Here is a 15,797-nt window from a genome sequence, read left to right as displayed (position 1 = left end):
CCGGAAGAGGGCTGTCCTCCGCTTGTTGCTGTTCTAGAACCTCCTCTCTGGGAGAGTCGCTCCCTCCGCTGTGGTGCTCTTCCACCCGCATAGTTGGTGCAGCCGGCATAGGCTGGGTAGCTTCCAGGGGTGTTGCTGTTAGTTCTCCCCTGATCGATGTCGGTCTTCCGGCAAGGTGCAGCGGCGCAGCTGGTCAATATGCCTCTTTAGGATCTGGCCCCCCTCCGACGAGACCTCGTAGGAGCGGGACCCAGTGGCCCGAAGCACCCGGGCGGCTACCCACTCCGGCCTGCTTGCAAAGTTCTTTGCGTATACTAGATCCCCTGGAAAGAATCACCCAGCAGCTTCCCTGGTTTCAGGGGAACTGTGGAGGTCTGTAGCCCGGTCAGGATGCAACCTGTCTAGCCTTGTGATCAACTTCCTCCCCATTAGCAACTCGGCAGGGCTTAACCCGGTGACGGGGTGATTCTGTTCCTAAATAGGAAGGCTGCCAGGCGGTGGTCCCAGTCTCCCTGTACAATGCGACCAAGGGCCTCTTTAGTGGTGTGCACCATGCGCTCTGCTTGGCTGTTGGTGGCTGGATGGAAATGGGCGGACCGAATGTGCTGGATGAGGTACCTATTCATAAACTCCTGGAATTCCCGGGAGGTGAAAGTGGTACCATTGTCCGTGACGAGGGTCTCGGGAATCCCATGAGTGCAAAAGACCCTTCGCAAGGCTCTGACCGCCATCGCAGTGGAGGTTGAAGCTACGGGAATCACCTCCAACCACTTGGTGTACGCGTCAACTAAAATAAAGAATATTTGGCCCTGGTATGGTCCTGCAAAGTCTAGGTGTAACCGGGACCACGGCCTCCTGTTGGACTCCCAGCGGTGGACAGGGGCACTGGGCGGATCAGGTCGGGACTCTTGGCAGGGTTGGCACCTTCTAACCCACCCTTCTATCTCCTCGTCCATCCCCAGCCACCATACATAGCTACGTGCCAAGGCCTTCATACGCACTATCCCTGGTGTGTTTCGTGTAAGGCTTCCAGCACTTGCTTCCGCAAAGGGGGGGAAACCACCACCCTGCTACCCCAGAGAATGCATCCCTTGTGTATGGACAGTTCATCTCTACATGATGCGAATGCCCTGAATTCTGCATCCAGTTTGCCCATGGGCCACCCCCTTCCCACCCAGTCTAAAACACGTGCGAGGATGCAGTCTCTACCCATGGACCTAGCTACCTCAGCGGCATGGAGGGGCCTCTCGGGTAGAGTCTCTAGAAGCATCACATGGTGGGCAGGGGCGGGATCCGGGTCCATAGAGGGCAGCGGCAGGCAGCTGAGGGCATCAGCGTGTCCCATAGCTTTGCCAGGGCGGTGGACCAGGGCATATGTGTACGAGTTGTGGAACTGGTTCCACCGCAGTACGCGCTGTGACAGAATTTGTGGTGTCTGGCGGTCCGGGGTGAGGAGGCCCAATACTGGCTTGAGGTCCGTAGCAATCGGGAAATGCCTACTGTATAGGTAGTCATTGAATTTATGATTACCAAGGCCTCCTTGTCTATCTGGGCATAGTTGCGCTCTGTGGGGGTGAGGGTCCTCGAATAATAGGCCACGGGAACCTCCCTCCCATACGGGGAAGCATCACAAGCCAGAATCACTGTAGGGATTCGTCAAAATGGTGGAGCACATCATTGGAAACAAGGAGGTCCTTGACTGCCTGAAAAGCGGCAGCCTGCTTCTTTTCCCAGACCCACGGGGCATGTTTATCAAGGAGCCTATGAAGGGGTTCTGCAATGGCCGCTTTGTGGGGCAAAAATGAATGATAAAAACTTAATAAGCCCAAGAAACTTTGTAACTTTGCCTTGCACGTGGGAGCCGGGGCGTGGACTATTGCCCTGGTCTTGTCGGCCGTCGGGTGGATTCCCGCGGTGTCTACAGCAAACCCCAAGAACTCTACCCTTGACACCCCGAGGGAACATTTCTCCCGCTTCACTTTAAGTCCCACCGTCTGGAAGCGGCGGAGTACCTCTAGCAGACGGCTGCTGAACTCCTCAGTGTCCGGGGCTGCGATCAAAACGTCATCAAAAAACAGTTGCACTGCGGGGATCCCTTTGAGAAGAGAGTCCGTTATGCTCTGAAAGATCCCCAGAGCCACACTAACCCCAAATTGCAACCACCGCACCCAAAAAGCTCCCCTGTGAGTCACAATGGTCTGAGCCTCTGCTGTCTCGGCGTCCACCGGGAGCTGTTGGTATGCCTGGGCCAGGTCCAGTTTCCCAAAAACCTTAGAGCCTGCTAGGGCTGCCAGTACATGGCTGACCACCGGAACGGGGTATGGATTGTCCTGGAGTGCTTTATTTATTGTGCTCTTATAGTCAGCGCATATGTGTACATCTCCATTCGGCTTCACTGGAGTGACTATGGGTGTTTCCCATGTGGCGTAGGATACCGGTTCTAGCACTCCCTGGGCCATGAGGCAGTCCAGCTCCGCTTCTATTTTTGGTTTAAGAGCGAACAGAACTCGCAGGGGCCTTCAGCCGTATCAGTCTCACATGGGGATCGAGGGGTAAGGTGATGGGAGGCGCCTTGTAGCACCCCAGGGACCCATCAAACACTTCCGGGAATTCCCGGCACACGTGCTCGAAAGTTTGTGTTCGCATCTGCTGCACCCCCACTATTTGAATGCCCAGCGGTCGAAACCAGGCCAGCCCCAGTAATGTGGTGAACTGGTGCTTGACCACGAGTATGTTCAGCGTGCCCTTAAAGTTCTTAAACTCTACCCTTACAGTGGCCCAACCCAAAATCTGCATGGGGTTTTTCTGGAAGTCCCGCAATATGAAATCAGCCGGTCACAGCCGGGGCCAGCCACAGGGGCAAAGTTTCCTTATAGACTCCTCTGAAATTATGGAGATGGAGGAGCCTGAGTCCAGCTCCATTAGGCATGAAGCGCCCTCGATTAGGACTGACACCCTGACCTTATCGGGGGTGGTGAGGGGCAAGTTAATTACCTGCAGGCTAGTCGATGCGGTCGAGTAGGCATTGGTCGAGTCGTGGTGGGTGCACTGGCATCTGCGGTTGGCCTTGGCCCGGCAAGCCCACGCTATGTGGCCCACTCTTCCACAGTTCCTGCAGTCCACGTTGCGATAGGGGCAGTCCTGTCGCTCGTGTGGATCTCCACAGCTAGCGCACTTGGTGTTGGCTGGTCTCTCTGTCGCTCATGGCCGAGTGGGCGCTCTCGGCTCCATTCCTGGTTGGCGATGGAGCTGGTGTGCTTCCTCCTCCTCTGGGTTGCCCGGCACCATCTCCTCTTGGTGGACGGCTTCAGCCCACGGGTTGTGGTAAGGTTTGGTTGCTCTCTCGAACGTGGTGGCTTCGTTGAAGGTGAGTTGGAGGGTGAGCTCCTCCTTTGCGAAGAGCTTTTGCTGCAGTCTTTCGTCTCGGAGGCCCCAGACGAATCGATCTCTCAGGGCTTCCTCCAGCTTGTCGAAGCTGCAGTTCCCCACAATTTGGCGGAGGGCAGCCAGGTAGACAACGGCCGTCTCTCCCACCCCTTGATCCCTCTTGTGGAAGAGAAATTGGCGGGCGATGATGGATGGCTGGGGCAAGAAATGCCCAGTCAGGAGTCTGACTACCTCTTTGTACGTTTTCTCCGTGATCTTCACGGGGGCCGAGAGACCCTTTGCGATCTGGAATGTGGCCTCCCCGCAGACACTCAGGAGCACGTCTGTCTTACAGCTGTCGTCTGTAATCATGTTTGCTCGTAGGTAGCAGTCGACCCACTCCGTGTAGGTCTCCCACCTATCGGGGTTGGCGGGGTAGAACTCAGCAAGGTGGCCCGTCATCCCACTCAGGTTAGCCTTGGCGGCAGCGGGCGCTTCAGTCTCCCTTGACTGCATGCCTTCCTCGTCTCCGGCCAGGTCAGCGAAGTCCCGCTTGGGGAGTTACCTGGCTAGGATCCCATCCTCGTCGCCAATGTAATGTACTGAGTGACGAGAAGTTTTGAAGGCAACATGCTTTATTAGTGAGTACATCACAAGAGAGAGAAACGCGGGTTGGGTCCTGATTATATGCATACCCCGGAACAACCCTCAGCCTGGCCAGGACCAATCCTGGCCAGTTAAACTTCTCGCCACAGATCTTGATTGGCGGAACGTATTTGCGAGCTTACGTCCAGGGACCAGTGGACTCTCACTGGTCACCTCTGTAGCATTCGCTGCGTTGTAACTTCAGGACTGAAATGCAAGACACAACACAAGGCCATTCCAGCAGCAGTAAGTGGAGGCGTGGTGAATCAAACCCGGTTCTCCCAGATAAGAGTCTGCACATTTAACCACTACACCAAACTGGCTCTCCACGCATGGGTGGCCCAACAAAGAGCAATACCAATCTTAGGTCAGCAACTGAATATTGTGGTTTCTAATGTCAGACTTATGTCCATTTTTCCTTTGCATCCTCCTGGACAGAACTGAGACCTAGGTTTCTTGTCTCACATTACCGGTGCTGCTATCTCCACACATGCAACTATTCACCTTTTCATTCACGTGCTATTGCCATTCGACCTCTGAAATCACCTTTATAAAGTCTATATCTCTGGGACCTCATGCTACATTTTATGGTACGCATGGGTAGCCCAACAAAGTGACATTAATGTCAGATCCAGCCCTCATAATAAATGAGTTTGGCACCCTTGAGTTAGAGGAAAGGCTGTCCTGTCATCTTTGTGGTGGTATTCATCTGTTTTGACATTTGAATTTTTTTGTTTTTTTAGATATTTTTGCAAAAAGAAAATGTGTGTAGTTTTTTAAATGAAGCTTTTTTCTTGACTAGAAAGGCATTTTCTTACCTTAGGACTTTGAAAACCAATTTTATTTGAAAAGCTATGTCTAGTAATAGATAACATAATTTCTGAAACTGAAAATGGAAGTGAATTTGCCTGATTTTTCTGATTTATTGTATGTCTAGCTGTGACGCCCAAGTGTTCCCCAGCCTGCCATCGTAATGCTGTATGTCGATTTAATAATATATGTGAATGCAACTTGCATTATGAAGGAGATGGGAGAATGTGCACAGGTATGACTGCAATGGGCTAAACCTAGTGTTCAGATCTGTGCCAAACTGTGAGGACTCTTGTTGTATTGGGGTGATTTTGAAAACCATTCACTATTAAGATGGTATCCCTAAGAAAAACAGTTCCCCCCCCCCTTCAAGTTGTAAGGCAATTTAGGACAACTTATTCTGTCATACTAGCATATATCATGGCTTTGGTTCAAACTAGATGTTATGTCTGGCATGTGTCAGTTCATCCAGATTCTGTTCTTTGCACAGACAATTGTGACAAAAGGGAACCAAAGTTCTCAAGTGCCCCAGAGCCTGGTTTGACTTGGGCCCAGGATGTCAGACATGCTGAAGATGGCCTACACATAGAGTATGCCGTCTTTCTTAATATATACATTTCAGTTTTATTGTGCAAGATTCAGTGAAACATATTATTACAAATGGAAACTGGGTTGTTGATCACAACTTCATTCTAAGGAATGATGGGAACTGTAGCTCTAAAGTCTACCACCCAAGTCAGATTAGGGGGGAGAATGGCCCTGGAAAATGGTCCCACCAAAGCTTGCCTTGGTTCTGTCCCTTGCTCACTTCAGGCCCATCCTGTCCCTCATCCTTAGACTTGCTAACTCCAGATTGGGAAATACCTGGAAATTTTGGTGGTGGAGCCTGAGGAGGGTGGTGTTCAAGGAGGGGAAGGACTTCAGTTGGGTATAATACCATAGAGTCCACCTTCAAAGTGGCCAGTTTCTCCAGGTGACCTGATATCTGTCACCTGGAGATCAGTTGTAATATAAATATCCAGCCACCACCTGGAGATTGAGAACCTGGATATAACTGTGCACAAGTGTAGTAATTAATATAATGTCTACTTTGAAATTATTATACCAAGGTATGCTTCTACTAATAAATTTATAATGTTCACTTACAATTATTATCGTATAGTGCCTAGAACAATATTACAAAAGTCTTAAACAATGAATTCCTATACAATGAGTAAGATAGTCATACAGAGTCCAAAGACATTCGGAATTGATTCCTCTTCATCAATGTTACGGTAAGGTGACAAAATATAACAATATTTTGTAATATTGTATTAATTTTTGTAGTATTGTTCTAGGCATTATATGATAATTGTAAGTGAACATTATAAATTTATTACCTTGGTGTAATAATTTCAAAGTGGACATATTAATTACTACAATTGTGCACGGTTATCTCCAGGTTCTCATCCTCGCCGTGTCACTTTCCCTTATTTGCCAAACCATCTGGAGATTGGCAACCCAACTCACCATTGTGAGGCCAGGCAGGCACAGATGTGCCTTGCTGTGGTGAGGTTAGGCTGGGAGGGCACATCCCACTCTGAGGTAAGTCCTTCTTACCTATGCCTTTGGCTTCCACCCACCCCTCTCTTTTGGCTGGGGTGACTCTGGTAGGGGGTGGCCCAACCTTAGCCCAACAGGCCACCAGGACTTGTCCTTCTGGCCTTAGTGGCCAATGCACCCCATTCACTACCACAGAATTACATGCAATCTCCCAGATATCTTTAGAACTATTAAATCCAAAATTAAATCAGTTACTTTATAGAAGATGTGGCCATAGAAACTCTTCCTGGCATAGAGTACTCCATAGAGAGCACTCCAAATTTACTTAAAAATTGTGTGATAAATGACTTCTGAAATGAGCACTGAAGTTAAATATAAGACTTCTGTGCCAAACTTCTCTCTGGTTTTTAAAATATGGGATCACAACTCTGGTAATGTTTACAGAGCTTTCTCTCTGGCGTGAGGGCTTTTTGACCCTCAGGTTCTGTTTTTTAGCAGTTCGTCTTCTGAAACTGAGTCTTAGCAATGTGACTATTTGTGATATACATGAGATTAAAAAAAAATGATTTAGGAGAACAGTAAAACCCCAGAGTTGAAATCAGAAGGACCTTAATATGTTCTGAGGCAGCCTAAGCAGTACTGAGTCCGCCTTGCTCCTCATGGATCAGGATCAAAATCAGAGAGGCTTTGCTGAGTTGTGTTTTCTGCTGCAGTGATTGACTATTGTGGCGATGATAATGGAGGCTGCAGCGATCATGCAAACTGCACGCAAGCTGGAACAGATGTCTCCTGTACCTGCTTACCAAATTATCAAGGTGATGGCTACTTCTGCAGCCCTATCGACCGGTGTGCAGATGGCAACAACGGGGACTGCAGTGAACATGCCACTTGCATCAGCACAGGCCCTGTAAGTAGAGCACTGCACCGGGGAAAAATCCCTTCTACACAGAGGGGCACCCACTGTGAGTGGCAACATAAGAAGTTTCTGTTTGGTGGCTTTTTGCAAGAATTCTTCACTGTGGTTTATTACCATGTAATAAATTTTCTTTCCTCCTTTGGCAGCACCTTGTGTGTCTGCAACTGCCTAGAGCAAGTAAATGTTCTTCCAGCTTAGTTATGACATAGGGTTATGACATAGGCCACTAGTGGGCAATCGGAGTAGTAGAGTTGTCAAGTCCAGGTTGGAAAACTCACAGAGATTTGGGGATGGAGCCTGGAGAGGACATGGACCTTAGTGGGGTACAATGCCATAGACTCCACACTCCAAACTATCCATTTTCTCCAGGGGAAATTGTAGTATGTAAGTCTGGAGTTGAGCTATAATTCCAGGGGATCCCCAGGCCCCACTTGGAGGCTGGCATCCCTAAGAAAAAGTGAACGTTCTCTTATTCTAAGCTTTGGTAAAGAAACTCAAGGGCATCTTAGACTGGGAGACAGAAACTGGAGCTTTTCCTGTGCAAAACAAGTTTGCAGAGGGAAAAGCAATATTTTGTTTGTTTGTTTCCGCCTTACTTGTGCTTCATACTGGAAGGAACTCCCCATGGCACCTCAGCAGCCAGGAGGGGCAGTGTCTGACTGAATCATTTCAGCCAACAACAGGTTTCCAGTTTAGAAAGGCTTCTGAAAAAGTAATGAATAGACCACCACAGTTTCCACAAAACACAGGCATCTGCAGTCTTTGTATAGTTTTATAATTTCTGTATTGTTATTTGGAAGTGCAGTCAAGTTTACAATCTAACTCGAGAATTAAACCCATGATGCCTTCTGCAGTTAAAAAAAAATTGCTCACATTGGGTGATATTTAATTATTTTCTTTCAGCTTGCAACCAGTGGTGGCTCTTCTTATTGTGTTGTTCTTTATACTATTTATTTATTTAATATATGTATAGTCTGTCTTTCTTGCTGAGGGTCAAGGCAGATGGCAACATTTTTGAAATAATCTTTTAAAAAATTGCCTTGCAGAATACTCGGCGGTGTGAGTGCAAAGTTGGTTACGTTGGAAATGGAGTGCAGTGCTTGGAGGAGGCTATCCCCCCCACAGACCGTTGCTTAGATGAGAATGGGCATTGCCACTTGGATGCAATCTGTACTGACCTGCATTTTCATGGTACAAGTTCCTGTTCTGTAACTTTTCTGAAAGATTTTGTTTTATAACAACCCCCTCTTCCCCATAATACTGGGCTGGGGAGGGGGGCTTGTTGCTCCTGGGTATTGAAATTCCATAAATTAAACTAGTATAATTAGAGATATTCCCTGCATGCAAATAAAAAAGTCTAGCCATCCAACTCCAGTCAGGATTCTCCTTACTTGTTGTACCAACATAACTTGATAGGCTTCCTTCCTGTAAGTTCCAAAATTTTCTGATTGCTTTGTTTATTGCTAATACTCACTTTCCCTAACCACTGTGATTTCAGCACATCTTTATCCATCACACCAGAGAGTGTTATGATTCCTGCCTCCTTGACTATATGCTTGTTGTTGTCCTCCCCTTCCATCTCCCTCCTTTTCCAGTACGATTCCCTGTCTTTGCTAGATCCATTAACATTATACATAATATTTAAAAGGTCTTGCAGTCAGAAGTTTTGCAGGTAAATTAAACACTTGAAAATGTGTGCTTGCTGAAATTGGATTTGGTGATGGCTGGAGACTGGACATGTTAAACAGCATGTCTACAAATCTGACTGAAATGACATTTAAACTATCACAACGTTGTATTATTGTTCTCCAGACAAAACAGTTGGTGTCTTCCACCTCCAGTCCCCCCATGGAAAGTACAACCTGATTTATGAAGAGGCTGAAGTCAGCTGTGCAGCTGAGGAAGCTACCTTGGCTACCCTTCAGCAGCTGTCTGCTGCACAGCAGGTAATGCTGCAGGCAGTGCCCTTGTCAGGATCTCAGGTTTATTTGGCCTTCTGGTGGGCCTGGACTGTTCAGTTGTTCTCCTTTCAAAATTCTGTGCCTCTTTGACCCTTTGCTGAGAAACACTGAGAGACTGTCTCTATTGGTCAGCCTTCATTTGCCTCAGGAGGACTTAAATGTTCAACTGGTTGATGCCATACCCCTTCACTGATCAGGTGCATCATTTGTTTCAAAAGGTGGCTGTACTGTGGGTGTTTTTATTTGTTTGTCTGAAAACATAATAACTCACAAAAATTGACAGGTAGTTTATTAGATGGTTTTTGTAAAAATAATAAAACTATAGTCATTAGAACAAATAACTAATCAGTAGTTACAGAACAGGCAGCAACATAGAAAGGGCAGCGAACACATAGTAAAACTAATCAACAGAGCAGAAAGAGGAAGGGGAACCCTACTCCGCCTAATTCCTGACATCAACCATGATCAACAAAAGTCAGATGAAAATAACATTGTTTTTGGCAGTAGTTGCCCCCTCACTGTTGTTTTTAGTCTCTCATGCTTCTTTTTTAAAATGTATTTTTAAAAATCACTCCTCGTTACCCCTGCACTTTGGCTTCCCCTATGTGTGTGACTGCCTTCTGCAGCAGCCATATTATAATTGGCTTGGCCTCCTGTGGCAGCCATGTTGTGGCTGCACCTCCCACCATATGTAAGAATTCCAAAGGTGCCCACAAATTCAAAAAGGTTGGGGACCCCCAAACTAGATAATCCTGAGTAGCTATGGGCAATGAGTTCCAGAATTATGGCACTACCATAGGAAAGATCTTGCTTCCAGATGGTTTTCAAAGGCAGCCTCACCTAGAGCACATTGCTATAGTTCTGTCAGGGTATGATAAAAGGATAAATGACTGTCTGTGGCCAACTCATGCTTATCATGGATACTGTAGTTCTCACATTAACTAAATGCACTACGTGCTGCCATAAAAAGTAGGTCCCTCCCTTGTAAACATAATTACTAGTAATCATGAAAGGAAACTGTAAAAAAGCAGATTTGCAATTTGGTGTTGCAAGGGAAGTGCGAACCCCTCCATACAGACTGACCCCTTAATCCCTAGTTGGTGATATTATTGGCCAGTTCCTCAGTTTTCTCTGCACTGAGTTTCAGTTTCCTGGCCCACATCCAGCCCATTGTCTCTTCCACACATAGGGATGCCAGCTTGTAGGTCTCCTGGAATTACAGCTCATCTCTAGACCACAGGGATCAGTTCCCCTTGAGAAAATGAATGGTTTGGAGAGTGGACTCTATGGCCTTGTACCCTGCAGAGGTTCCTGTCCTTCCCAGGCTCCATCCCCAAATCTCCAGGAATTTCCCAACATGGATCTGGCAACCCTGCTTTCCCATCCCCCACCAGTGGCAAGGGTGGACTTGGCAACCCTATCCACACACTGGATCAGTACACCCAACAACCGTGCCATATTTGGCTGAAAAAGATGTGTGGATCTGAGCGTTGTCAACATACTGAGGACATCACACTCCATATCTCCAAATGACCTCTCCTAGACACTGGAACTCTGCAGAATGCCATAGCCCATCTGCCCGGGATCCAAGGAGCTGTGTCCCAGTATCATTTTAGATACTGGTCAATAAGATTGAAAATATTGAAATGCAATGCCCTTGATTCCATCTTAGTCAGCTGGCTCAGAAGGATACCATGGTTAATGGTATTTGAAGTCTCTAAAAGATCTAAGGTTATCAATGGTCTTATTCCCCTTGCCTTTCTCCTGGTGACAAACATTAGTCAAGGTATTGTTCAGGACAAACACTGGACTGGAAGCTGGATTAGAGTGGGAAAGCCAGACTAAATTGGATGTTGATCTGTTCTTTCTGAGAGCCAGTGTTAAAGTATGGATGTGTTCACACTACATTAAATAATGCATTTTGCAACTGGATTTTTGCTGTTCTTACACAGTAAAATCCAGTTGCAAAACACATTATTTAGTGTAGTGTGTATGCACCCTGTGAACAAACCAGCATGTGAAAGCAATGGTGCAGTTTTAACCCTGTGAGATTCTGACTACACTATTTGGCTAATAAAGGTAGATGCCCTTCAGATGAAAACATGACCCCCTCCAGGCCAACCCAGATTCAGCCATTTGAGGGGCACTGTTGTTGTTGTTGTTCAGTTGCACAGTCGAGTACAACTTAGTACACCGCATATAAAGGCAAGGTGAAATGCAATGAGAGAACCTTGTTCGTGTTACTAAAATATCAGCAGCTAAGAGGACCCTGTCTGTCTTTCTTTCCTTTCTCAGATGGGTTTCCACCTGTGCATAGTGGGATGGTTATTTAATAGGACTGCAGGTTACCCAACAGTGTACCCAAGTGCAAAATGCGGCACTAATCATGTCGGGATTGTGAATTATGGATTTCGAAGTGACTTCAACGAGAAATGGGATGCTTACTGTTACAGAGCTAAAGGTGAGAGGGCCTTATAAGGCAATTCTGCCTGCTTTGCTGCCAGCTGATAATATTTATCTTTCACATTTTAATCACTCTTCTGCCCCTCCCCGCCCCGAAGATCAGGGTGGCAGATGTGACTTCACCATGCTGGGAATTATTAGGAAGGGAATTAAAAACAAATCAGCCAGTATCATAAGGTCCCTGTATAAATCAATGGTGCAGCCTCATTTGGAATACCGTGTACAATTCTGGTCACCGCACCTCAAAACAGATATTATAGCATTGGAAAAAGTCCAGAAAAGGGCAACTAGAATGATTAAAGGGTTGGAACACTTTCCCTAGAAAGAAAGGTTAAAACACTTGGGGCTCTTTAGCTTGGAGAAACGTCGACTGAGGGGTGACATGTTAGAGGTTTACAAGATTATGCATGGGATAGAGAAGGTAGAGAAAGAAGTTCTTTTCTTCCTTCCTCAAAATACAAGAACTCGTGGGCATTAATGAAATTGCTGAGCAGTTGGGTTAGAACTGATAAAAGGAACTATTTCTTCACCCAAAGGGTGATTAACACATGGAATTCACTGCCACAAGGAGTGATGGCGACTGCAAGCATAGACAGCTTCAAGAGGGGATTGGATAAACATATGGAACAGAGGTCCATCAGTGGCTATTAGCTACAGCTGATTGTTGGAACTCTCTGTCTGGGGTAGTGATGCTCTGTATTCTTGGTGTTTGGGGGGCACAGTGGGAGGGCTTCTAGTGTCCTGGCCCCACTGATGGGCCTCCTGATGGCATCTGGGTTTTTTTTGGCCATTGTGTGAAACAGGGTGTTGGACTCGATGGGCCATTGGCCTGATTCAACATGACTTCTCTTATGTTCTCCCATTTTACCTTTCCAACAACCCTGTGAGGTAGGTTATACTAAGAGAGAACTGGCTCAGTGACTTTCATAGATGAGCAGGAATTAATATGAAGTCTCATACCCTGACAGAGCTGAATCAGAGACAGCCAAAAGACCAGTGAGGTACAAAGTCAATATTTGCTCTCTCTTCCCTGAAATTCATTAGCCTCCCAAGTATGTAGAACCCCTTGGAATAGTGACATTTGCTTTACATAGAAATGTTGGCAATTCTCACTTTTGTTCCTCCTTTTCAGATGTACGGTGTGACTGCAGGGATGGGTATATTGGTGATGGCTATACCTGCATTGGAAATCTTCTGACAGTGCTGGAACAACATGCAAACTTTTCAGTCTACTATTTCGTAAGTGCTGGTAACACATTCCTGCTTCCATCAGCTGGTAAAATCAGGCAGGTTTGGCATGAAGTAGTCTTGCTATGTGCATTGCAGGGAATGCCAGGAGGGAGAAATGTTTTTCACAGCACAACCACTTAGATGGTTGATGCCATACAAAGCTGATAATGTCCTCCTTTCTGGCCAATATGCAGGAGGCATTAGAATTACTAAAATCTGTATCTATGCCTATTTTCCCTCACTAGATAGTTTTCAAAACTTTTTTTAAAAAATTCGAATGTATTAAGTAAATAAAAACACTGTTAAGTTTTTGGTACTTTTTCTGGGCTGATTGCATGTTTACAACCCATAATATCCCAGTAAACTTACTTTGAACCTATATGTAGCAACTACTTAGATATTTTCCATTGGATTTGATTTCAGTTAGACAAAGCTGCACCTTCAGGTTAACAGCCAGGTTCCTTTCTTTGTTTCAGATGTTACTGGATTATGCCAATACCACCCAAGAAGGACTGGAATTTCTGAATCTCCTTTCTGATGACACCACTTATAAAACCCTGTTTGTACCCCTTAACTCTGGCTTTAGCGATAACACAGTAAGAAATACATAATGAATATTGGTCTAAAGATGTTCTACAGTCCAAACTTAAATTAGTTTAATGTTTATTTCCTTTTCCTGGGAATCTGGGAATTCTGGTAGTGTATGGGATTAGGATCTGCAACAGAGAATTACCTCAGCACCTTCCCAAAATGTCAGAGTGATAGCTTTGGAAGAGAATAGCTTTGCAATTTATCATCAGAAGTATTCCTGGTTGACCTTTCAGTGATGAATCTGAAAATAGTGAGCTATTACAAAGATAAGAAAATTCTGCCCTAGCTTAATTTGGCATGGGCCTTTCTCTAGTAATGTTGGAGAATGCTCATCCCCTTCCTACTCAGGAGTTTGCTCTTAATTGCTGCCTCCCCATGCTCCCAAACTTGCCTTACTTCACAACTGTTGCAGCAGTTGCAATGGCGGCTGCTGTTCCAGCAGTTATGGCTGTTGCTGTAGAGACAGAGAGGTCTATAGGTCTCTTTCCTCCTTGAAATCTGGAATGAATATTGCTGTAACAGAAACCTAGGCACCCTGGGAAATATAATTTTCTTTGGATGACTGACATCAAATGGCCTTGGGAAACTACGGGTGATAACAGATGGGCATTTTAAGCCACCCCAGGGATGGGAGGCAGGTGGATCAAAAAAGCACGTTCACATGTGCCTGCCGTCCCCATCCCAACCACAGCCCACCCAGGGCTGGATCAAAGCTGCTTTCCAAGGTGGCTTCAAGGCACTTCCCTGGCCACCTGGAAGACCAGAAAGTGCCTGGGGAGCAATTGAGAGGTGCATGAGCACTCCGGAAACTCCTCCAGGGTGCATGCATCCCGTCCCTGTTTCGGGGGTGGACCATGTGCCATCTGGAGGCTTCTGGCCCGCTCTTTTTCCAGCTGGCTCTCTTTGGGGTGGCTTGATGCCACTCTGAGCTGGCCGTCTGTAATCACCCATTATGTTCCAGAATTCCTGTAATGTGGGACACTGCCATAGCACCAGTCCAAATGTGTGTATGTTGATGGGGAATCAGAAATCTGCATCCATGCCGCTGCCATTACAGCACAAATCACAGCAGAGAAGCAGGTGTGAGTTAGAGGTTCTTTCCCAGTCCAGGTTAAAAATCCAAGCTGGAAAACAACTCATGGAGCTAAAGTGCTCACCTTGTATTGAATCAGAGTATTATAAGATGCTAGCATTTGTATTCTGAACCCAAGAATTATGAATGTTGGTGATATCACCAGCACAAGGAAAACTTAGCCATGCAGAACTACTACTTGTGTTACCCATTCAATCAACAGGAAATACAACTAAAATACCAATGGGGCTATTGGTCTGATGAGCTATTGCTACTATAGAATATTTTGCAAACTGCAATTATTTGTAGTTCTTTGTCACTTAGCAACCACAAAACATTGACCTCCATAGAAACAATATTCTTTCCTAGCCTTGCAGTGGAGTTGCTGAACAGCAAAGACACTTGTCATACTTCTAGACAAACTTCATCTGAGCATAAGCCAATGGGCTCACCTTGTGGCAGGGTTTGTGGCCTTTATGCAGGCTTCCATTATGTGTTTTTGCTATATAAAATTTACCTCTTTGGTAACCAGTTAGCAAATTCACATTTACCTTCATTTAAATTAACTGACATGTATCATGAGGTGACCAGTTTTCGTGTAGGAAAGGTGACATCTTTGTTTTTTCAACCTTGCCTTCAGCGTAGTTGGCTACTACACAAACACTTCTGTGATTCCTGACAACTACAAATGAAATGTATTGGTTTTATGTTACCAGCCCAACCCCATGTCTGCTCAATTGACAGCCATTTGCTGTGTCCCAAATGAGCCTGTGTATGAAAGAAATCACTGTTGAACTAAAGGCAATATACTATTGGCTATGATTTTTCTCTCCTCTTTAGGAGTTCAACAATCAAACTGTCTATTTATCAGTAACCTAACTAAATGGAACAAACTTTTGTGTTTTTTTTAACCAGTCTTTAACACTGAATGACTTGAAGCTCCATGTATCAGTGAGTGATGAGCCTCTCCTTAGCTTCAATCTCACACCTGGTACAATTATAGCTTCCCAAGCAGGATACAGCCTTTCTATTGCAGACTCCATCAACAGCACCCACTTACTGGTACGTACCTGTAGATAACTGGGCAGGATTTCTCTTTACATACTGCATCGACCATATTAAAAAGTTTGATTAACTCTTGAAACAAAACACTGTTTTGATATCAAATTTGCCTCACAACTCTTAAGATCTCACAAGTAGA

General features: G+C 45.8%; 1 protein-coding gene across 1 annotated transcript in view; it reads left to right on the top strand.

Annotated features, from left to right (window-relative positions):
* Nucleotides 1-15,797, top strand: part of STAB1 (stabilin 1) — a 164,696-nt gene that overhangs the window by 142,764 nt on the left and 6,135 nt on the right. Inside the window, exons 59-66 of the mRNA XM_060239960.1 lie at nt 4,949-5,056; nt 7,077-7,270; nt 8,326-8,470; nt 9,092-9,225; nt 11,536-11,701; nt 12,836-12,942; nt 13,410-13,529; nt 15,512-15,658. Of these exons, the coding sequence (XP_060095943.1) occupies nt 4,949-5,056; nt 7,077-7,270; nt 8,326-8,470; nt 9,092-9,225; nt 11,536-11,701; nt 12,836-12,942; nt 13,410-13,529; nt 15,512-15,658 (1,121 nt within the window). The remainder of the gene's footprint in view (nt 1-4,948; nt 5,057-7,076; nt 7,271-8,325; nt 8,471-9,091; nt 9,226-11,535; nt 11,702-12,835; nt 12,943-13,409; nt 13,530-15,511; nt 15,659-15,797) is intronic.

This window comes from Heteronotia binoei, chromosome 5, assembly GCF_032191835.1.
Source record: "Heteronotia binoei isolate CCM8104 ecotype False Entrance Well chromosome 5, APGP_CSIRO_Hbin_v1, whole genome shotgun sequence".
Lineage (NCBI taxonomy): Eukaryota > Metazoa > Chordata > Lepidosauria > Squamata > Gekkonidae > Heteronotia > Heteronotia binoei.
This window is presented reverse-complemented; position numbering and strand designations above follow the sequence as displayed.